Source organism: Populus euphratica, unplaced genomic scaffold (genome assembly GCF_000495115.2).
Source record: "Populus euphratica unplaced genomic scaffold, PopEup_1.0 scaffold30.1, whole genome shotgun sequence".
NCBI classification, from domain to species: domain Eukaryota; kingdom Viridiplantae; phylum Streptophyta; class Magnoliopsida; order Malpighiales; family Salicaceae; genus Populus; species Populus euphratica.
The window spans coordinates 238982-263201 of record NW_011499869.1 but is presented as its reverse complement, the minus strand read 5'-3'; the positions used below and the strand labels follow the sequence as shown (position 1 = coordinate 263201).

At 31.5% G+C, this 24220-nt stretch overlaps 4 protein-coding genes across 4 annotated transcripts; 2 read left to right on the top strand and 2 right to left on the bottom strand.

Annotated features, from left to right (window-relative positions):
• Nucleotides 1-6263: 6263 nt before the first annotated feature.
• On the top strand, nucleotides 6264-7588 carry LOC105126750 (transcriptional regulator SUPERMAN-like). The gene has a single exon (XM_011027713.1). It carries the CDS (start codon nucleotides 6599-6601, stop codon nucleotides 7154-7156), a length of 558 nt encoding a protein of 185 aa, XP_011026015.1. The 5' UTR covers nucleotides 6264-6598; the 3' UTR covers nucleotides 7157-7588.
• Nucleotides 7589-10900: 3312 nt separating this feature from the next.
• LOC105126964 (acyl-CoA-binding domain-containing protein 4-like) lies at nucleotides 10901-12576 on the bottom strand. Its single transcript, XM_011028027.1, has 5 exons — nucleotides 12520-12576; nucleotides 12167-12253; nucleotides 11753-12070; nucleotides 11566-11625; nucleotides 10901-11410 (listed from the first exon to the last, which is right to left on the bottom strand). The coding sequence occupies exons 1-5, from the start codon at nucleotides 12574-12576 to the stop codon at nucleotides 11249-11251; spliced, it is 684 nt and encodes a 227-aa protein (XP_011026329.1). The 3' UTR covers nucleotides 10901-11248.
• Nucleotides 12577-12960: 384 nt separating this feature from the next.
• LOC105126749 (bet1-like SNARE 1-1) lies at nucleotides 12961-16878 on the bottom strand. Its single transcript, XM_011027712.1, has 6 exons — nucleotides 16770-16878; nucleotides 16481-16559; nucleotides 14313-14463; nucleotides 13533-13589; nucleotides 13396-13455; nucleotides 12961-13249 (listed from the first exon to the last, which is right to left on the bottom strand). Exons 2-6 carry the CDS (start codon nucleotides 16492-16494, stop codon nucleotides 13160-13162), a joined length of 372 nt encoding a protein of 123 aa, XP_011026014.1. The 5' UTR covers nucleotides 16495-16559; nucleotides 16770-16878; the 3' UTR covers nucleotides 12961-13159.
• Nucleotides 16879-20456: 3578 nt separating this feature from the next.
• Nucleotides 20457-23496, top strand: LOC105126748 (deoxyhypusine hydroxylase-like). The gene is made up of 7 exons (XM_011027711.1): nucleotides 20457-20751; nucleotides 21193-21326; nucleotides 21423-21661; nucleotides 21743-21881; nucleotides 22167-22293; nucleotides 22881-22999; nucleotides 23090-23496. The coding sequence occupies exons 1-7, from the start codon at nucleotides 20586-20588 to the stop codon at nucleotides 23123-23125; spliced, it is 960 nt and encodes a 319-aa protein (XP_011026013.1). The 5' UTR covers nucleotides 20457-20585; the 3' UTR covers nucleotides 23126-23496.
• The last annotated feature ends 724 nt before the right edge of the window (nucleotides 23497-24220 follow it).

Genomic DNA, 24220 nt, shown 5'->3' with positions numbered 1-24220 from the left:
AGGGTGGCCTTGTCCTTGCTGATTAGGTTAACTGTAACATAGTTGAAGATGAAGTTGTTGAGATGCATCTCTCATTGTTCACATATAATTCGTAATTAAGGAAGATGAGGAGGATTTTAATTAGGTGAATGTTTGCCTTAATCAATAATTAACACAAAACTATTTACTTCTATTTTTATTTTATTTTCCTCCCTGCAAATTCTCATTTATTCTCTTCAATTTCTGCGTGGATATCCACTCAAAACTCTATAGAAAATACTTTGGGTTGGCAATGTAGAGTGCCGAAGTAGGTGAGCCTCTCACAATCCATTCACTAATTTGGTCGAAATTTGGTGCCCATAGACTAATTAATGACCTCGTTAGTTAAAGATTAATTCATGATGAGCACATCTTATTGAATTAAACCTCTTAATTAAGTTTCCTTTGCATTAACACTCGGGCTATCCGATCCATTGCCTTTGTCAAATGATTCAAAGAGTTACATTACCAACATCTGACCCTTCGCATGTTCCTGCCATTGTCTGTGCCACATGACCTTTCCTTGACAAGAAACACACAGTTTGTTCTGTGTATACCTAAAGAAAATGACTTAATTCCACCAATCTCTTTGTAAATAGTAAACTGATGAGACTGGAGCAGAGATCATTAAATTCAAAGGATGAAAAGATTTCAACTTTGAAGTGGCGGTACAGAACAGGAGAGGTAAGAAAAATGGACATGGTAGTGTAGAATAGAGCCTGCCAAAGTGCACGTTTTAGTGAAAGAAAATAGTGAATGGGATGAAGGAAGTTAAGCTGCCGTCATGATCCTCGGGGATTCATGCTTTCTCCACAATTCTTCATCCGCCAAAAGTCTTGTTATTCAACCTGTCTTTCTTTGTTCAAAAAAGAAGAAGAAAGAAGCTTGGCCTTGTATCATTATATCTTATGGTACCGATGATTAATTCTAATTAAGGGAGTAAGTTATAAATTAATCTCTTTAATTCTGAAAAATAAATTAGATGGTTCCTGTAATTTAAAAAAATTAATTAATTAATTATTCATTTGATAAAGTTTTAATCATGTTTAATTTCATATTACTTTGTTCCGAAAATTATCTTCTTTTCTCATCAATATTTTCCTATTATTTACTTCTTCTTTTTTATTTTTTAAATTATCAAAATTGAAAAGAAAAAAAAACATGATGTACAAGAAAGGGATTGATTAATTAGTTTTTGAAACCGGAGGAATTCCATAGTTTGTTATGAACAATGACAGGGATTAATCTATTCTATACTCAAATTTAATTAAAACTTGTCCGGATCAAGTCTAAGGTATCAATGAGGCTTTCTAGAGGCTTTGTAGAGTTGTAACTAGATGATTGGCATGCATTATACCACAGACTAAATCAATTTTTTTTAACATGTAAAAAAAATATTTAATTATTGTTAATATTTTTTTTAGCAATCAAAAATTAATTATATGAAAATTGATCTGATGTAACATGATTAAACAGTTTAATGGGTTCAAAGATAACTCAGATAACAAATAAAAATATAGTTTGATTCATAGAAATTTAAGATAGCATTTTTTTAAAAAATAATATTGAAACAATAATTTATTGAATTGATTTAAATTAATCCAGGTTAATCTATTAAATTCTCAATCTAGATCATGAGATTATGATAACTTTATATGAAATAAATCAAAACAAATTATAAAACTCATTCTCAATCAATCTAATATTAAATAAAAAAATAAAAAAATATTAATTAAAAAAAAAGCTTAACTTGAGTTATTCTGCCAAATCTGTGATCCAAGTTATGAGATTGAAATAATCTTATAAAAAATAAATGAATAATAACTTAAATCAATTCTAGTTAACATATCAAATATGCAACCAAAATCAATATAACAAAATCTTACAAGGTAAATTGTAAAAAAAAAAGTAGTAATAAAAAAAATAATAACTAAATTTAAAAGATGAAAAAACTTTTAGAACTTATGATACATATTATAAAGCTAAAACACAACATGAGACAAACATGAAAGAATAACAATGTAAAGTTCTCAATTCTCATAGTGAACAATGTATCTATGAAAAAGATTTTCCAACCCTAAGACCTAGCTTAATGAAATTTATCTCAAAAGGTAAATTAGTAGTTTCACCTTACAAATTATACAGTAAAACAATGATTTCTTTTAGCTTTACGTAATACTATTAAGAAAATAAAAATTAAATATATTTAGAGTGTTTGTTTTTTGCATTTCAAAAATATTTTTGAAAAAATTTGAATTTTTTTATTTTTTTTTATATTTTTAAATCATTTTTATATGTTGATCCTAAATATAAATTTTAAAAAAATTATTATCTTATTATTGTTTTAAAACAAATATTTTAAAAAATAATCTCAGCCGAAACCCGAAACTCACGCCTCGTAGTTCTGCTGCTAATTTCCAGACAAGAAAAGATGGGCAAGGTCCATTCATAGTCTTATTTAGAATGGCCCAAGATACCAAATCAGCTAGGCCTTGGCCCCACTAGTTTTTCCACTCCACTCTTCATCTTCTACCTTTCTTCTTTGCAGCTTCACTTCCGTCATCAAAATGTAATGTTGATCTAATGTCTTGCATCAACAATTAGTAAGATGAGTTTTTTTAATGGTGTTCCGTCCTTGACCATTATGATTCAAGCTTCCTATAAGAAGTAAGATATTCATAAATTCCCATCACAAATGATTTAATTTCAAAAATAAATTTAATCAAGAGTGTGTTGTTGGATAATGTGGAGTATAATAATTTAAAATTAAAAATATATTTTTTATTTTTTTATTCTTGATATCAGCACATTAAATCCATCTAAAAAACATTTTAAAAAATATTAATTTAATGCATTTTTATATAAAAATTAATCTAAAAAATAAAGCCGATCGAACACAACGATCATCCGATTATACTATTTAACTGTAAAATATAGAATTGTAAGTTCAATGACCTTGTCCATTTTACATATTTGCATGATAGAGAAGGGCGGCTTTCTTCAATATTAAAAGATTACTGCTCCCCTTTGAACAATTGAAGTTTACTTTAATTTAGATTCCAGAAAAGCTGTCTGTTTAGAAAAATTGAAAATGGTTTTACAATTCAAGATGATTGACCAGAGGCCCATTCTTCAATCTGATTGACCGTCTGGATTTGCATCTACGAGTTTGACCCTGTGGGGCGGCACGTAGATTACTGTCCAAGCTCCTGTTTCCATTAATTTCAATTCATGAATGATGAATGCTTTGATTTTCCTTTCTTGCTTTTCTACGCGCAAAACATTCCATGTCACTGTGTGTATCTACAGGCTCTCGATCTCATCCAGTTCCTCAGGTTGGATGATGTTTTTAATTAAAATTTGATTTTTTAAATTTTAAATTAATTTTATTTGTATTTTTATATCATTTTCATGTGTTAATATTACAAATAAAATTTAAAAAATATATTATTTTGATATATTTTCAAGAAAAAAAACATTTTAAAAATCAATATTTACTCACTTAAAAAAAAAAGACTATTTTTATTAATAGTTGAATTGGGGTGAAATTTTAATAACTTAATTATAAATTTTATTGGGAGATTTATAAATTTTACTGAGAGATTCTGTATACTTTGTTTCTCTCTCTTAAACAGGCTGAGATTGGAAAAACTTTTAAATGAGATTTAGGAGATGTTATTTTTGAATTTTGAATTATTTTTTAGTTATTTTCTTAAGTAGATCTAAGAGTTTTATTTGAATTTTTCCATATAGAGTGGTTGGCTTGCTATTGTCAATATTGAACATGTATTCTCACGAGTTTTGAAAGAAAAAAAAAAATAGCTCCTCCCATCTACAAATTCCGACCAAATTCGTGTAATTTCCAAATAAAAATGTCAGATTTTATGTGCTTGGATCTTGTCTTGAAATTAACGAGTTGAGGAGAAAGGGAATAAAAGGCTGCCTTCTAAAGTTTTTTATTTTTAATTTTTATGGTAGAATAACAACGATAAATTAAAGCATTAATTCATTTGAATTCTCAGCATCACACTTGGTCTCACAAGCAACATTCGCAAAGTTCCAAAATTCTTATTCTCATGGTTACATCTTCCAATGGATGGAACTAAAAAAGACGGGTGATTTGGTAGAGAAACAGTAGTAGTGGCAGCACTCACGTAGTTGTCGTCCATGATACAGTCCATGTCTTTACTGCCCAAACTCTTCCTCTTGCATTTTTCTTGGCATAGACTATAGACTTAGTCAAGTTCAATGCCCTAATCAACAGCAACCTCATTTCTCGTACCAATACCATAACCAGCTTTAAGTGTTATGTCTGTTTCTGGCCTTTTGAACCACCATTTTCCTTTTTGACGTCGCCCATACATCAGGCAAAGGAAAATCAAACGTTCGATTGGATCCTTTTTCAAGAGAAGATTACAAATCCCATCTTGCTCCTTGCCAATTTAAAAGGAGACTTTGAGTGGGATGTTTTGTCCATCTAGTCATTGAAATGACATGTTGTTCTTAGTTTTTTAGGTGCCAATGCCATTTTCCTCACTGGTGGCCAAAAGGGGCGCCTCGCATGCTAATTAATCCATAAGAAAAATCAATCATTTCATATACAAGTTGATGTAGAAGTGTTTTTGAAGTATATACATGATAATTCCCTTTCTACCACCTGTGAAATTCATATTATCAAGACTGGTGTATGATGTTGTTTTATTTAACGATCAGGCGGTATACGTCCCACCAATCTCAGTGCTGCCATTTTCCAAGCAAACTACAATATTTACCTCTAGATTTAAAATAATAAGAAGAAAAAGTTAAAGAAAACGTTTCGGCCTGCATATGCTATCAACTCCAAGTAAAAGCCAAGACTTTTTGGAGCATTCTTCATGCACAAGTAATTAATTCATATTGTATACACCCATGATTCGTTATAGCCGTGGCATAATTTCATGGTAAGCACCGCCGTGACTACCAATTATCCTCTTAAAATTAGTTTATTTTAAAAGTTTATTTTGTGATTATTTTTTAAAATATTTTTTATTTAAAAATTATTAAAATAATATTTTTTTTATTTTTAAAAAAATTATTTTTAAGACTAGAATATTAAAATGATTTAAAAATATTAAAAAATATTAATTTGAAAAATAAAAAAATTAATTTTTTTAAAAAATACTTATAAAATACAAAATGCAAAGGCAGCTGATGATTACCAAAACTTCAATTCTATGAAATTTATGATTTTGAATAGCTCAACAGGGGTTATCATATTGATGTGATGTTGACTGTGTGGTGACATAAAGGTGATGTGTTTTCCATTAGTTATGGGCCTATGGCCGATGCTTAAAGACAAAGTGTAAACTACAAAAGTACACTGTTCTTGTTCATCATATATTCTTCTAGGAAGTTTCCTACATCTTTCCTCTGCAATGTGTGAAATGCAAGTTCAGTCGTGTAGCATAGGCTGGGTTCAAAGACTATACATCTTGTTCTGGCAAAAAGAAAACCTTTTGCTTGTGTTATGCTTGCCCAGCGACTATTTTGAGACCAGGCAATGTAAATAATGGTTGACTTGACCACCGTGAAAAAACATCATCAGTATGGCGCCTGAAATCTCAGAGAATATGTTTCGCCCTTTAGTCAAATCAATCAATGCGGAAACTGGCTTGCTTTCACGAGCTACCAGGCACCACAAAGCTCCTTCAATCTCGCTCTTTAGCGCTAATTAATTATAAAAGTTGAAATGATATCATCTTAAGATGTTTATTTTAAATTTTTAAGAGTTAATTAAATCAATTCCATACTCTGTTCAAGGACCGGATTAGCTCCAATCAAGTCTCGTAGCTATATATGTAACTAGCTAGTTGAATATATATTTCTTTGGCAAGATCAAGTATAATGCAAGAAATTAACTGAAGTGACTATCCAAAAGAACTTAATAATTGGTGATGTAGTCACCTCGATGGACTTCTAACTTTTTGCATGTATGTTTATGCTCTCGATCGATAAACAGATATCGTTTTGATTTATTCGAGAAATCAAATGTTCCCTCCTTTGATCGGTACGTAACATATTAGATGTGACAAATTGCCTTTGATGGTCGGCAGGCCCCGGAAGAAATTTGTGCCCCAATGTGAATAGATTAACAAGTGTTAGAAAAGCATATAGATTTGCAAATATATGTGTATATAATATGCTACGCTACGCTATGCTATGCTATGTGTGCAGAAATGACAAAATTATGGCCGCGTTAACAAAGCCAACATAGATGAAAGCTACAAAAGCTGTAATGAGGGGACAGCTCAGGGAGAGTCATAGTTAAAAAAATAACTGTGCCTGTAAAAGATGGATCCACTAGCTCTAGCTGCAGCCGGCTAACAGAAACGATCTCCTAGCAAAAATCTAAGACTTTTCTCTCTCAAAATACCTTCACTAGAATTCATCACTTAGGCAATGCCTATGTCCTTTATTTGTCCCTTGTCTCCCACCCCCCTAAACCTTTTCCTCTCTATAATATATCATCATCTACCCTTCGTCTTCCTTGCTCACTAAGCGTTCCCACTATTTCTAGAGAAATTTTTAGAATTTCTATATCATGGAATCGTCAAACCAACATGATGAAGACTCGAAGAGCTCAAGCGACGAAGAAATTACTGATCGATCCTATCAAGATACAGGCACCGGCCGGTCCTATGAGTGTGTTTTTTGCAAGAGAGGCTTTACTACCGCTCAGGCTTTGGGAGGACATATGAATATTCATAGGAAAGATAGAGCCAAGTCAAGGCCTAGCTCAGTTCCTTCCTTTTCAAGCAAAGTTGATGAGGATTTTCCCAGTTTTCGAGGCTACCCTCCCCTTCAAAGTTACCCACCTCACTATCCTACAACTCACGAGGTACATACGAATTACCAAACATTTTTTCCGTTATCCTCGACATGGGGTATGGGATCCCCATATGCACAACAACACAATGGTGATTTCTATGCACAAACTCCACAGCATTTGTATCCATTCGGAGAAGATATTAGGAGAGGGAGTCTAAGCCAGCAAATCGATCCATCCCATGTAGATGATAATACCAAAGAAAAAATAGAAGACGGCAGTGAAGCAGATGATGATTTGGATTTGGAGCTTAGACTTGGTCATGATCCATAATATTCTATCTAGGTATTTCAACTTAATTACTGTGTGTTTATTTTATTGTAAAGCTGTGGATTTTTCAATGTTTCAAGCGAGTGCAAAGCATTTATGATGTTTAATTAGTTTGCTTTAGTAAGTACTAGATTTATGGAATGTATGTTTGTGGCAATTGATGTACCTAGAAAGACATTTGTAGAGCTAGGGAGAAGGAACGTTTTTCCTTCTCTGGTACCTCAAAGAAGGATGAGGGGGAGTACTGGCTCATTCTAAGATCATCAATTGCAGGTTACTACTGATGTTGAAGGAGGTTTTGTCTACCCTTCATTTAGTATCCAATAACCCTAGATTCATTTAGGGTTCTGTAAGATTTCTTTGCTTTAAATGTGTTATCAATTTAAGATGTAATATTTAAACAGTACTTAATAAACTTTCGCATTATTTCATGAAGCTTTATTCCTTATCATCCTACAATGAATTCCCATTAAATATTGCCAATATTCATGACAAGAGTTAACATAAATATAGCAAGTTAAAGTTGCTAGAAACCCTAATTGCTTCGTCAAAGGTGGAAGGAATACTGGAAATTAAGAAGGATAACCCCACCTTATATGAAGTGCTATCCTATTATCCTAGCTACTTTATTCATTGCCAGAGACTTACTAAGAAATGTTTTAGTTAAATTGTGAAGTTGCCGAAAATTAACTAATTCTAAATTATTACAAGTAGAACCCGGTTATCACATGCCGAAAATTAACTAATTCTAAATTATTATAAGTAGAACCCGGTTTCGAAAATCACGAAGATATTATGGTGCTAGCATTAATAGTAAGGTTTTCTGGAGAGCTTAAAGGTGCCTCTTCATATATATGCAAGGGCTAGATAGATTGCTTTATGATTGAGTAAGCTATGTATATGTGTGTGTAGAATTATTTCACCAATTAGAGAGATTGGACCAAGTAGGAAGCATGCTTGTGCATGAAGCCATGAACTAGAGCAGAAATTCCACAAGCATTTATTATTTTCTTATAAAAAATGCTTACTATGGAAGTAAGCAATTTATTCCCAAAGGTTTCAGTCTTCCAGCTTCTGAATCCATGGTTAAAGATGCCTACGCGTTAGTCTCATTAACCTTTGGGAAATATTCTCACTGTAGTTATTACATGCCAGTTTCACTGAAGCTCTCTGATTATCATCTGATTTAATTTGCTATATCTCTAGGTTGGTAAATATCTTCTTGTGTTTCAGTGCACTATTTTCCTTTGTTAAGGTGATTTTGTTGTATATATTGCCATTCCATTGCTGGCTTGGGTAAACTCTTTTAAATTATTAATAAAAATTCTGATCTCATCATTTACTCAGGAAAAAGAAAAGAAAAGGTATTTTGTTTTTTTTTTTTTGAGATTTCGTCTTTGAATCTAATTATATAAAAAGAAAAGAAAAGGTATTTTGTTTTTTTAGAGATTTGATTTCGTCTTTGAATCTAATTATATATGTGTGTGTGTGTGATAAATTGGATGAATAAGCAATCTATTACATCATGAACTCCATGAGCTTTTTATTCTAGCATCTTGTTTCTTCTCATAATTGGACTATTTATCTTCTTATCATGTTTTGTGTCTAATTTTGGAGTAATTAATGATAGTTTACAAATTACTAATTACAACAGCATAATAATGGATTATATACGCAAAAATTACAACAACAAAAAAGACGAAGAGGCATCAATTATTTATTATGCACCAAGACACACTTTGCTACGGATTGAAGCAATAAAAATATTGTTTTGTCCTTGCTTTAAAAACCCAAATAACAGTCTTAGGGGTATAAAGATATTTTTAATGAGATTTATTTGTTATTATATATTAATTAGGGTTAAATAAGTCCCTTTACATTTTACATAAACTGTTTAATAACTTTCATACCCTTAGTTAAAAAAATTAAAGTTGGGTATAAGGGCTTTTTAGTATTTTTAACCTTCAAATATTAAATTTCTAAAAAAATAAAACTAATAGTTAGGGTCAATTGAGTTTATTCAATGCAATTTTTTTGTTATTACCGACTTAAATATTAAATTTCTAAAAAGACAAAACTAATAGTTAGGGTCAATTGGGTTTATTCAATGCAGTTTTTTTGTTATTACCGACTTAAGTGAGAGATAATTAGATCTTTAAACATATATGAAAATAATTAAAAAATAAAAATTTACTAGCGATTGTCAACTGGAAGACATCAATGTTATTTAGATGGTATGTAAAGCATTTTGAGGTATTCAAATGTCACTATTTGTAATAACATCCATCTTTGAGTTGTTGTTTATTTTAATTTTGATTATTATTATTTTAATTGTTATTTATTTTATTTTTAATATTTTTTAAAGGTTTTTTTCGATTTTGTCCCTAAACATTTTATTTTATTTGTTTTTTTATCCAATTAGATCATCATTCTATTAATTGATTTTTTAAATTCTTTTCTTATTTTTTTTGTTTTAATTTCATCTATGAACATTTTATTTAATTTAATATTTTTATTCAATTTTGATCCTCATTTTTTTATTGCAATTTTTTATCCATTTTATAATTTATTTATTTATTTCTAATTTAGTTTCTAATTATTTTATTTGATTTTATACAAGGATTGGTCTCATGTCTCGAATAATTAATTTATAAGATTATCTTAACTTAACATCGGTATTTTTATTTATTTATTTTTTAATTTTATCATTGAATATTAGACTTTAAGTTTTATTATTATTTTTTTTATAGAATTATTTCAATCTCATATCCCTAGTTATGGAATAATGGAGTTAATTTGGGTTTACTCAAGTTATTTTTTTATCATTTTTTAAATTGATTTTTTTTTTCAAATTTGCTTTTTGATATTAAATTATTGGGCCTTAAACTTTGTTATTTTTTTCACTTTTCTTTCTCTAGGGTTATCCACGGTCATGGGTTGGTGAAGTTAACATGTATTGACTTGGGTTTTTTTTACATTTTTTTATGATTTCACTTCGGTCTTTTTTTATGTCCATTTTTAAAAATATGTTTTTTTATCTTGAACTCATGTCACGGGTTACAAGTTAGTTAACCTAAGTTGACTTGATTTTTTTCAATATTTTTGTTAAATTTTTTCTTTAATTTTATTTTTTTACATTAGATTACTAGTCATTGAGATTTGTGATTTTTTTACTTTATTTTATGTGTGGCTATCATGGTTCACGTGTTCACTGAGCTAACCTAGGTTTACTTGGGTTTATTTTACTTTTTTTTAATTGATATAACTTCAATTTTTTTCTAGGTTTTTTTAAACAATTTAATTTTTTATCGTGATATCATGATGCAGATCATAGGATAGCCTACTTAACCCAGATTGACCCAAGTTTTTTCTCTGGTGGTTTTTAATTTATTTTTTTTAATTTCATCCTTTAACATTAGAGTACTGTTTGTTGTTGCGGTAGGGTCATGCTTTTCAAGAAAATTATTTTTTTTTTACTTCAAATTAATTTTTTATCATTTTAATATGTTGATATCATAAATAAATTTTTAAAAATAAAAAAAATATTATTTTGATATATTTAAAAAAAAACCACTTTGAATGCTCTACCATAATGATCCTGCAGAGAAAAGTCATGCAGTATGACATGGAACTGCTTGCCACCGGAAAGGGAAACAAGTAACACGTTGGTTTTAGAAAGGCATCACAAGAATCAATTCCCTTCCAAAGAATTATATGATATTGTTCTCCATAAAATAAATAAGTTCATAAAATAAAAAATATTTGTTTATTATATGATATCCAATGAAATTTGTAATGTACCAGGAGAGAATAATTCAATTCTACAGAAACAAATAAAACAAGTGTCGTGTGGGATGGGGAAAAAATCAAACAATTACCCGTTTCACAGAAAACAACAGTGCGACTGCACAGACTATATATCTTGTACCCGTTTCTAACTTAAACCTCCCAAAAAAACTCTAACAGTGGCCGAGGATCAGCACCCATTGGCCAAATACACAGAGGCTATTTGTATTAGCTTGAGACGGCTATGGCTGCTAAAGTTTTGGCACAATTTTGAGGCTTTGGCCTTGAACAGTTCGATGATTTGCTAGTTTAGCCAGCTATCCAGCGCCAGACACCTCCAGAACCTTGTCTTTGAGCTGCACTACGCTCTATCTCCTGCTCCAGTGCAGATTTCTGTCTTCGAAGTAGTTGTACTTCATTCTCTATGGACTGCAATGATTCCAGTATCTTCTGTAACTCAGCAATTTGAGCCTGGAAATTACAATTAACCATAGTAAACCAGATTCCAGAAAAGGGAATCAAGGTCCACGCAATAAACCGGTCAGATCACCACGAGATGACATAAAAAGATTAGCAGAGGGAGAAAAAAAGGGATAGCGGGAACAAGATGAGAGAGAGGGGAGCACCTCAAGTTTAAAGCATCTTGATCTCTCAGCAGCTAGTTGACCTTGAACAGAATGGAGTTCCTTCAAAAAAAGAGAAGAAACAGAAAGAAAGAAAGAAACCAAAGAGAAATTGTTACTAAAACTATATATTACCACTTAATGAAAGAATGTGTTCCCTAGTACAAGAAAATAATCATCAAGAACATACCTTGGATAGTTCTGCATGAGTACCATTAACTTCATCAACCTTTTCTGTAAGCCTAGAATTTTCTGCTCTGACTTCGGTGAGGGACGATTCCAGCACCTTTTTCTCTTCTTTAAGTGCATCAATTTCAAATGCTAAATCTAGTTCAGAAGGATTGTTTCCAACTCCATTAGAGTTCAGATTTAAGCTGGAGAAATCTAACTTTTCAGATTTGGCTAAAGCATATGCAGAAGTAACAGAAGCTGCAGCTGCTGCTGCTGCTGGTGACTGAAAAATCTTTGGACGTGATGCATCACTTGGTTTAAGTCTCATAACAAAAACCTAGAAAATACAGGTCAATCAAGGAAATCAGGTTATAGTGAGAAAGATGGTGCATATAGGCACCATAACCAGCGCCAATGTTACTATAGCACATACCTCGTTATTGTATTTCCCATTATAGCCACCAAAGGCAACCAAATGCCTCTCTCCATTGATTAATGCTGAGCAAACACTAAGTCCCTGCTTTTGAGATTATAATTAGACAATTTCGCAAGCATGGAATGATCATGGCGTATTAGCTGGGAGGTATTGCTTGAAATCCGTCCACCTGGTTTTATAACGGAAGGAAAGACAAATCTTTTGTTTCTTTTATCTCCGGCATTGATATCTTTGTTGATTATGACATAGTCATGTATTTCTTCGACAACACCACCATGGGACAAATACCAGACTCCAAATTACAGACCTCATCGGTCCCCCTAGCTTTTAATTACATTTTAGAGGTGTGCAGCTGCCATGGCGTCCAGCTGCTTTCCTGCTGCTTCGTGAGTCGTGATTTTTGCCATTTTTGGCTTTAATGAAAGCTTAAAAAAGGTTGACAACAGGATAGGGGAGAGGTTCGAAACGGAGCAATAAGATTTAAAAGCTGCTTTGAACATGCCAATACATGTCCGCTGAACATAATTGGTTCAGTTAGTCAAACTACCCGTACAGCACCACCACCGTGATTTTCATTTTTCGTATTTTATTTTTTAGTGTTTTATGATAATATGTTGATATTAAAAATAATTTTTAAAAAAAACTAAAATTATTTTAATATATTTCAAAACAAAATACATTTTAAAAAACAATCTCAATCTCTATCACAATATGTAACACCACCTCAAATAATTATTTGCGGTCAAGTGTTTTACCTCAGAAGATTAAGCAACAGGCTGATTTCATGTAACTGAAAACAAAAACACGAGCAAAGACTTTACATCCATTCCATGAATTCAACACACGTTTAAGACATGAAACATCTTTACACAAAGCATGCCGGGGTGAGTCTATCACAAGCAGGAACATTGATTATAGTAAAAACGTTAAATGGGGTGATCCCGGTTCTAACATAAGGCCCACAGCTATACCAAATCCATCATAGGAATATTACCTAGTGAGATAGTATACAATTAGGAATAGGACCAGAAATGATGCCACGAGTGTAAACATTCTACGGCTTGATTTGGTTTCAAATACCTATGTAAAACAAACTAGCCATCAGTCGGCCATTACAAGATAGGTGTTCAGCAAGAAAACATGTATAAGAAAGATACCCAAAAAAGTAGAATCTGCAATTACTATGAGAAGTAAATGGAGGGGGGGAAATCATCTAATTTACATACCATCTTAAAGCGATCCATGGTTCCTGACAGCACTCCCCTGGAAGAATCCATATCATTGCCCTAACGCAAACAGTATCACATTATTATAACAGCAAAAACAGAATAAAAAAAGAAAGCTCAGGCTGCGGTATGTATACCATTCTGTCTAGCATAAGATTATGGTTGTCCACCTCTTCATTTATATCACCTGACAGCTGCATAATTAACATGCATTAAAATATGCTCGGATGTTTAAGAAATGTAGTTCATGGACAAATGAAATTATTCGAGTTCTACCAGCACAACAATAATTGCAGCTTAAATTTTAATTCCAGATACTGGATCAAGCTTTTAACACCTAGCCATTTCAAATTTGAACTGAATAAAAAGCTCAACATATTGGTAGGGCATGCTAACATGTAATTTAGAGATCATAACACCATTCTTCCTAGAAAACACAAGATGATTTTCAAGAAAGGCTAATTATGCTTGATATCAAAAGGCATTAAGATCTTATCTTTAGCAATATTACTCAAAATTACTGAGTTCAGATTGCTGAGAAACCAGAGAACAAATTTAGGAAAATTCAGATAAGCTTTGCAACTACATGGACTGGTGGGACAAGGCTCTCACTTCTTTTCCCTCTCATGTTCTTAGGTCTCAACATTGAAAAAGCAGAGCATAAATTAGCCTAATAATAGCATTGCCATACTCTCATCATTACTGCATTCAGATTCCTGAAAACCAGAAAAACGAGAATTCAGGAATATTCTGAGAAGCTTTGCAGCCACAGACAGTGAGATAAAGCCTTCACTTGTTTCTCTCTCATGTGTTCCAGGTCTCAACATCCAGAAAGCAGCATAAATTAGCCAGATAACAATATTGCGATACTCCTATCAATTGACTGACAACCTACTTTACCAGCTGAGAAAACTCACTCTCTTCAGCAGAATGACTCTATCTTGCAATCCTTCCAAAGCTCTTTCATTATCTTGCTCATCAATCTCATGAGAGGAGTAAGAGGGTGAGGCTCTGATTCCACCCTCCTCAATTCCATCAAAAAGAGCAGCTCTATTGTTTCGGATGTCCCTGTGCAGAAAAGGTTTCTAGTATGATGCTGAATGTCAAGGTAATACCACTATGGCACGAACACATTAGCCAAATAAATATGGGCAGCCTCCTCCAATAGTAGGAGTAACTCATGTAAACTAGGAGGGCAGTTGATAGATGAGGTTATGTTTCAGTCTCCACAATCAAGTTGCAAGGAAATTGTATCAGGCTTAACTAGTAACATGTGTCTTCAGTTATACAGGAACCAAAAGAAATGCATAGCTTTTTCAAGAACAATGACTTGTATCACAAAGAAAAATCAAAAGGAGAAATTAATTATGGTAAGCAAAAGGGGGGAACAGAAAATTAATGACTAGAATTGCAGTGCATGTTTTATCATTTTTTTTTGTGTGTGTGATGGGGCACATAATGTAAAGCCCATTACAAAAATGATTTTATATCTGCATGTCCACATTACAAAAATTCATTTTATGGAAAACCATCTCACACCGATATTTTCCATTTTATGGAAAACCATCTCAGACCAACATTTTCCATAGCATAAGTTTCAACAGAGTTCCAGTAAGGTTTTTCATCACTAACAAAAACAAATTCAATGCATAATCTAGAACTAAATCTTTTACATATTAGACAACATTGAAGGCTTTTCTGTAACAGTACACTCAGCGGTGTTATGTGCAGGAATAAATTAGTTTTATAAAGTAAACCCTGAATGAAAGAAAGTGGCCAGTACCTAGATACCAATAATGAGGATAACCTTAGAAAGAGAGGTAGGGGTTACTAAAATTTATACTGCCAAGTGACCAGAGTTTGTGATGATAATAAAATACAACATTCATCTGAGTTTAAAGGATTTTCCTAACCCAGACTAATCCACTTAAAAAAAATAAAACACCACATTCTAGTTATCAAACAAACTAAAATACCAGTTCCATCTTCAAGAATTTACCAGAAATAATTTTACTGCACACAACACCTGACTCCCAGAAAATTGACACTGTCCTTGTGCGAGATCAGATACTATGGTGAATATCCGGGATGCTATTTATGGTGTTATTTGTCCTTGATCTAACAATAAAGACGGTATTTCATGACAGCTAAACTCTTCCAGTAGTGTGGAATCTTAATGGGACCACATCAGGGAGAAGCAAGCAAGAGTAGACTGGTATAAATTAGTATGGGGTAGCTTGCACATACCAAGGCATAGCTTTATAGCATGGTTAGCCTCACTGAACAGGCTCGCCACCAAAACTAGACAGCTAAGAACAGGAAGGAGTATTTTGAATGTCCATGATATGGGTCATCAAAGTCCAGAAAACCGAGATCAGTTGTTTTTCACTTGTAATGCTATCAAAGAGGTATGTAGGAATATTTTACTGGTATGTGGTATTTGACAGGCCTGTTGGAGATTGGGTTATTGAACTGGACTGCACAAAGAGAAATATGCAAAAAGAGGTTTTGCTGCTACTGTCCTAAGGTTGGCTCAGTGCTCCTGTTTATGTAATTCAACAGAAGGCCAATAGGCGGATCCATGCAGAAAAAAGCTCAACTGATCATTCAATCAATTCATTACGAACTTACTAAAAGCGAGCAGTGAATTTCTAGAATTTTGTGAAGAATAGAATTGCTACGCTTCTTTTAGTTTTGCTCACGTATACTTTTCATGTATTATCATTGTCCTGTATTGCTTCGTAATGCGGCTCTCCCGTATATACATATACATGTGTATGTGTATGCATGTATATGTGTGTGCGAGCGCGTGTATGTAAATTGATGAAGAAGCACACACCAGTACTCCACAAAACAATTATCTCAACATAACCTGGAACCTCAAGCACTCATCCATCTCATTCAATCCCAGCTCCTCGTTTCTTATTTTACTACAATTATTTTTTTCTGGACAGCATGCACAGACACAATTTGGCTAATAAATCGTCCTCTATTCTAAATAAATAATACATTTACTATGAATATAAGTATCAAATCAGATATCTAGCAAAATTGCATCAAACATCGGAATCGGAATACAACTAACCTCCTCGAATTCATGGCTTCAAGATCACAGCCTTCTCTGCTTCTCTTGCAGCAACAATCTCACACAGCTTTTGAAGATGCTGCAACTCAAATATTCAAAAAATAAATAACGGCACTGAGAGTGAAAATATCAGATCTAAACAGATTAAAAGTCGAATTGCAGTTGAGTTCACGGAGTTGTAACGGATTGATCAAGAGTGAGTGAGATCGAGAGCGAGAGAGAGAGGACAGATCTGATAATGAACTAATAACATGGAAAATTAAGAGAGTGAAAGCAACACGAAACTTACCTTTGGGGTGAATTGCGAAGGAAGGAAAGAGAGGCGATGGAGATAGCTGGGAATTTTATTTACAGGGCAAAGGACAGAATACAGATAGATGAAGCGCTGTGAGCCACTGATGATGTCATCAATTGTGGTCGTTTAATCAGAAAATGGATAAATCCATTTGTGTTTTTTCTTTTACTTTAGCACTTAAAAAAAAACATTATATAAAATATTTAGAAAATTAGCATATTTTAAAGAGTTGCTGAAGGTATTTGACTCTCTTTCATTCTAAAAATACACTGGTACAACTTGTTAAAAAGAAAAATGAGAGGATGAAGAGAAAAAAAACAAAGAAAAAAACAAAAAAAAATACATTAAAATTTTAATGAAGATATAATTAATATTATTGAAAAGATATTGACAAAATAAATTCAATGATATCAAGAAAAGTCATCAATGTAACCAGATTGAGGCACACTAGCTATTTAAATGTATCTAAATTTATTTGTTTTCAAATAACTTGTGTAATTTACTCTGATTATCGTTTATGATTTTTTTTGATGTCGTTGAATTTATTTTATTGAAATTTTTTTAAATGTATAAATGATATGGTCACTAGAGCTTTAGTATGTCTTTAAGATTTTTTTTGTTTTTTCTCTCTCCTCTTGTAAATTGAAAGAGAGAGGAAAAGGTAAAAATAAAAATAAAAGAAGTTGAGAGACATACTAAAACTTTGATGACAATAATAATAATATCCTTAAAGAGGTATTTACAAAAAAAATCCAACAACATTACCAACTGTGACTAAAATGAATCAGACAAGCTGTTTGAAAATGAATAAGCCTTAGTAAACTTGAACGAATCGTGTGACCTATTTTGATAATCGTTTGTGTTTGTTTTTTATGTTGTCAAATTTGTCTAGTTAATATCTTTTGAATGATATTAATGATATCATCATCAGAGTTTGGGAGTGTCTCCAAGTGTTTTTTTGTTCTTTCTTTCCTTGTTTTTCTCTCTCCACTTTCCCTATTTTTTTTTTGTAAATCATGTAAGCTTATCTTTAGAATTTGAGAAAGTCACATATAACACTTGCAACTCACAATCTATAATTTTCTAAATTGTGTTATTTTTTATACTATATTATTTTATTCATTTCTTTTTTAAAAGTGTTAAACTACTCAAATCTATTTTATGTTTTTCTCTTTAAAGACAAAAAAAACCATGTTAAGAGTGGTTTGGATCTGGCATGCAAATTGTTGTTTGTTTATGAGAAGTGTGTTTGTTTTTGTATTTAAAAAACTTATTAGAAAATTTTAATTTTTTTGTTTTAAATTATTTTTTTAATTATAAATCTTTTTGATATGTTGATGTCAAAAATAAATTTTTAAAAATAAAAAAAATATTATTTTAATATATTTTTAAATAAAAAATATTTTGAAAATCAATCGCTATCAGAATTTCAAATATTATTGAAGTCTTTGAATTAAAATTTCAAATATTATTAAAGTCTTTTAAGGGATTTGATTGGACTCAATACTTAAATTTAGTTATAATGTGTGAAAATGGGTTCAATCTTTCCAATATTTGGTATTATAATAGCTTTTGTGGTTATATTTTTAAAAAATTAAAAATATTTTTAATTATAATTAAAAAAAATTAAAAACATATGTTTTAGTTGAAACTATTATAAGATAAATTTTTGCATGTATAATAATAATAAAGAAAAGAGTTATTTTAACTTTTACAAAACTAAGGTTTGAAATGCAATTATATATGGAGTTCATCACAAAGAGCTTAAAATTATTTGATTAAAATAGTGTTTGTAATTGTAATAATAATTATTTTTTAAAGTGATTTTTTTTATGGAAATGTATTAAAATAATATTTTTTATTTTATTTTCTACATCAACACATCAAAATAATTTAAAATTTTTAAAAATATGTTTTGAATATAAAAACAAACTCAACCTAACTACATGTATTTTTTTTTATAATTAAATAACAAATAAAAACTATCACAATACCAAATTATTTATATAGCTTTTATCATAAAACCTTTGTCATAAAACCGATATATATATCCGTCTAAAAACATTCTGGATACACCATTCTATAGAAAAAAAAAGGATAGCTAAGAAAGAAAATAGAGGGTTGAACCGGCAACTGCTCAATGTTGAAGAATATCAATGAAAATGACTTGTAATTAGTGTTGGATTATCACTAAAACTCTAAGTTAACTAGCTAGTTCTCCTCTAAATTCTTGAGGCACATCTAAAGTTCTTATGATTTCCCTTTTAAATTTTAAAATAAATTTATTTTATGACATTGTAGTTTTTTAAAAGAAATTATTAATTTTTATTAATTTACAAGTAAACATTATTCCACCTAAATCTGCCCGGGGAACGGAGTGAATTGTCACTCAAATCCAAAGCTGGCTAATTCTCCACCTCTTCTGTTTTTTGGATCAGGAGGCTAATTCTCCTCTTAATCATGTAGATGGACATAGCCTTTCACCTAAAATTTATTTGATTTTTTTCTAGTAAAAATATTTTCGAACTGGTATGCGTGTGAATTACGATTAATTTTTTTCTTTTCCAATAATCTTAAGGACACATCCATGGTATCATCCACGTGTATTTTTTTTTTAAATAATAATAACTTCTGCGGGATGGTAGCCCTAAAATTATTTGAATTTTATTATGGTTTTTTTTTAGATGCATCCGATTAGCCGTGAGTGTTTTTTTAGACATGCACTTATAAGTCATCTAGGTTAATAAAAACTAAACCATGTAAAAAATTACATGATATAATTTGGTTGATTTAATAAATTTAAAAATAATTTAAATAGTAAAAAATATAAAAAATATAGCTTGATTAAAAATAATTAAAATAATATTTTTTTAAAAAAAATATTAAGAAGACGACATGTTAATTAACTTGGTTTAGTCTGAGTTAATATTTAAAATTTATAATCTTTGTCGTGTGATTGTGATAACTTCATAGAAAATAAATAAAAATATATATTAAAATTTAATTTTTAATTAACCAAGTATCAAAGAATGAAGTTGAAAAAATTAATTAAAAATAAAAAAAAATCTAAATCAACCTGATTTAACCTTCTAAATCTAGATTACGAGACATGAATAATTCAATAAAAAATAAATTATAATAAATTATAAATTTTAATTTCTAATCAATCTAATATTAAATGATAAAATTTAAAAAATTAATTAAAAAAACAAAAAAAATACTGAGTTTACTTACCAAACTCTCGACTACTATCATAAGAATGAAATAATCTTATAAAATATAAATCAAAATAAATTATAAAATTTAATTTACAATCAATCTAATTATTGAAAAATAAAATTTTAAAAAACTTAATTAAAAATATAAAAAAAAGTTAAGAAAATTGAATTAACTTGTAAAATCTACTATTTAAATAACAATATAATTTTATAAAAAATAAATTAAAATAAATTATAAAACATGTAAAAATTTTAAAAAAATGTTGTAGTACTGCATGAGGACGGCACCGGTGATCTCCCTCTTCAATAAGGTTTTATTTTTGTATTTGACTCCTGCATTTTGCTTTAAACACAAACGCCATCTCATAAACAAACGGTCTCACTAGTGTCACTAATTACAAGGGCCCAAGCAACTTAAATATATATATATATAACCAAGCAAAATACGGTGTGTTTACATATATATAAACACACCGTATTTTTACAAGCTTGCAAAAGAATTAGCAGCGGATTCTTGTAATTCTGCGTGGCTTTGTGGTGCCACTGCAACAAAGACAACTCCAGAACAGCCGCTTAGCACCACCGCTATCTCATGGGTTCCTTGAAAGCAACCATCCCAACAGATTCGCGGTCCAACTTGGAACAATTTCTTTTTGATCGGTTGCTTGACCAGAGCCAGCCTATACACGAGCGCTTTAGAGCTCTCTTCTCTCTCCGTAACCTCAAGGGCCCTGGACCCCGCAACGCCCTCATTCACGGTTCCTCTCTCTCCCTCTTGTTTTTTTTTATTAATTTTACCTTTGTTTCGGATTTTGATGCTTAGTTAACCATTGAAAGGTGTCTTATGAGTCACTTGGTTGGGCTTTCTGGAAACAAATTTTGTTGATTTATGTTGGAAGAAAACATCTGATTATGGAATTTGATTTCTTGGAGCGTGTCATTGTTTAGGTGGCTTCGTTTTGCTCAAAAATTGCTCGACGAAAGAAAGTTACTGTCCTTGTTTTTCTAGTTGAACTCTATGTTTGTGCGTGTGTGTGTAGATTATGCATAAATTGGTTCTCCCTTGCTACTTGATAATGTATGAGTGATGGGCGGAATAAATTATGGGCGAGAAAGTTTGATAATTTCAACTTGTGAACTTGCTGATAAATTTTCTGTCTAAATCTGGAGTTTTTCTTCTTTTTTACTTGCATCTTCAGCAACAAGGGATTCTTCAAATTTGCTGGCACATGAAGCTGCATTTGCGTTGGGTCAAATGCAAGATGCTGAAGCTATCCCTGCTCTTGAAGCAGTTCTAAATGATCTTTCTTTGCATCCTATTGTTCGCCATGAGGTGTGTTAACATCAATGTGTAGCATGTTTTTTTTTCTTTGTTATATTGTTGATGGTACTGATTTGTTCTATGTTGTTTTCGCTGTTATATTTACAGGCTGCTGAAGCTCTTGGTGCCATTGGTTTAGAGAGTATTGTACCTCTTTTGAAGAATAGCTTGACTGGTGATCCGGCTCAGGAGGTTAGAGAAACTTGTGAACTGGCTCTCAAGCGAATTGAGGAAATGAATGCTACGACAAGCACTGTTGATGGAACATCTGTGGCTGAAAAATCACCCTTCCTGTCTGTTGACCCAGCCGCACCATCTTCTTTAAGCTCTTCTGTTGATGAGCTGAGGTATTTTGTTTATGGATTAGAACCTTTTCCATACGTACTATATTTGGTTAGATTGCTGACCGAACTCAATCGACTTTTCAGGGGATTTCTTCTGGATGAAAAAAGAGGCATGTATGAACGCTACGGTGCTCTTTTTGCACTACGGAATCATGGTGGGGATGGAGCTGTTTCTGCTATAGTTGATTCTTTGGCTGCAAATAGTGCACTGCTCAAGCATGAGGTTTATTGAGCTTTCTTAAACCAAGTTATGATTATGCTCATTGTGACTTGTCTTGCGTCATCCTTTAGAGTGGATATGCATATGTAATTATGATATATTGTAGTGGAAACTCAGGTTGTCTGATAATTGGTGAGAGTTTTACTTTGGTAAATAGTAGTAGTGTCTAATGAGAATCACTAATTAGTTCTTCCTTTCTGAAATTTATTTGGGATTATAATGGTGCTATAACTTAAATATGTTTTTTTTGCTTGTTTCTTTTCTCAAACACTTTTCTATAGTTTTCAGGTTGCTTATGTTTTGGGCCAATTGCAAAACAAAGCAGCTTCAGCTGCACTTTGTAGAATACTTAGAAATGCAAATGAGCATCCAATGGTCAGGCATGAGGCCGCAGAAGCTCTTGGTTCCATTGCAGGTACATCGTTTGATATTATTTCTGTTGTGTTTTTGTGATTCTTCTTATTATGATCAAGATCCAGCAAAAATGGATAGAAAATTCTTTTAGTTTAAAATCCCTGAAATGGTTGTAGAAGATATATAAAAGCATGGAATTCATTGTTGTTGGATAAGTTAACAATGGTCTGTCATAACACCCTTTGGAGTAACAATCTATGAATATTGCTTGAGGTTGAAGAGAGAATCTTATGATTGTTCTCGCGAAAGCAACTCCTTGTAATTATGTGTGGGTGATGATAGCTGTTAATTTCACATAAACACAAGATTATTTTCTATTAAAAAAGAGAAGGGGAAATTAATAAGGCAACTATGTTTTTATGTCATATATATGAAGATTGTGTACTTCTATTGCTATTTCCTGTACATAACTGTCCTAGTTGGGGCTGTGTAACTTGTGGCAGATAAATCTTGTCCTTTTTCACTCAATATGCTATGTAATTATCAGTCGACTTTTGCCTGTATGTTTGTGCACAATGTGACCTTTGAAACCTAGACTATATTCAGTCTGGCTACTCTAATTAGGTTTTTATTCTGACTCTCTCATAGATGAGAAAAGTGTTGCACTTCTTGAGGAATTCTCAAAGGATCCTGAGCCTCTTGTTGCACAAAGCTGTGAAGTTGCTCTGAGTATGCTAGAATTTGAAAGATCAGGAAAATCATTTGAGGTATGCTTTTGAAAATTAAACATCAGAAATGCATTATATTTGCTAGTTAGCATACTTTAGAAGAAATGACTCTAATTCTCTTCCTTGCAGTACCTCTTCATGCAAGACCCTCTAGCAGAAGCTTAAATTAACCGCACTTCTTCATGCCAACTTCACTACTCCTCCACGGTACCAGTTTTGTTTTTTATATCGTCAACGAGCAGGCAGTCTTTGTGGGATTGCAAGGTAGGAAGAATGTCATGGGTCATACAGAGACTCGTACCTTCTGGGGCCATGGCTTCGCTGATTTATTTATGTTGGGGATCATATAATCTCTGGTTGCTTGGGAATATGATTTTGTTCAGCTTTTTAACAAACTGCTGAGATTACCTTTTTTACTCCATCTCCATCTTGCAACATGTTGGCGCTTTCTCCTGTGTTTGTCAGGAGATGCGTGAAGATGATTTTAACAAACACTATTCTTTTCATGTATAACGAAAATTTTATTTAGCCTTAAATCTCCTTATATGATAAGTTCAGATTATATATTCTTTAAATTTAAAAAAGCATAATATCATTCACGAGTGATGCGTGAAAATTGCTTATAAATGTTGAAACACACCATGCTATTTGCTGCATTTTATCACACCTTCACCTCATGTTTGGTAATTTAGTATTTTTTTTTAGTTATCCGACAAGAAAAGGAAAATGGGAGCTGACAAGGGAACTGTTTATTTAGTATTGCAGTTGCATGAAGTGTTTTTTATTTAAAAATATATTTTTTATATTAGCATATTAAAATAATCTAGATATAAAAAAGCATATTTAAAACAATAAAACAATAAAATAAAGTAAAATATTTTTTGAAAATACTTTTAAAATGTAAAAACAGTATAAGTCGGCTTGAAAATAATAAAAGCCTAATAGATTTCAGCCATCTCATTTTGTTGCTTAGAATTGCCTTGGATTCCTTGATAAGCTAGAGCCGTGTCATTTCTTGGTGTAGAACCGGGTTGACCTGTTTTCTACAAAGGTAGTTAAATGTCTGTTTGATAACTTGGTGTGTAATTTGCTTTTAAAAGTGATTTTTAATTAAAAATATTTTAATATATTTTTTTTATTTTTTTATATCAGCATATTAAAATTATTAAAAAACTTCTAAAAAGCACTGATTTTATATTTTTTTAAGATAAAAAATAATTTAAAAAGCAGAAATTACCGTAATGTTATATATATATATAT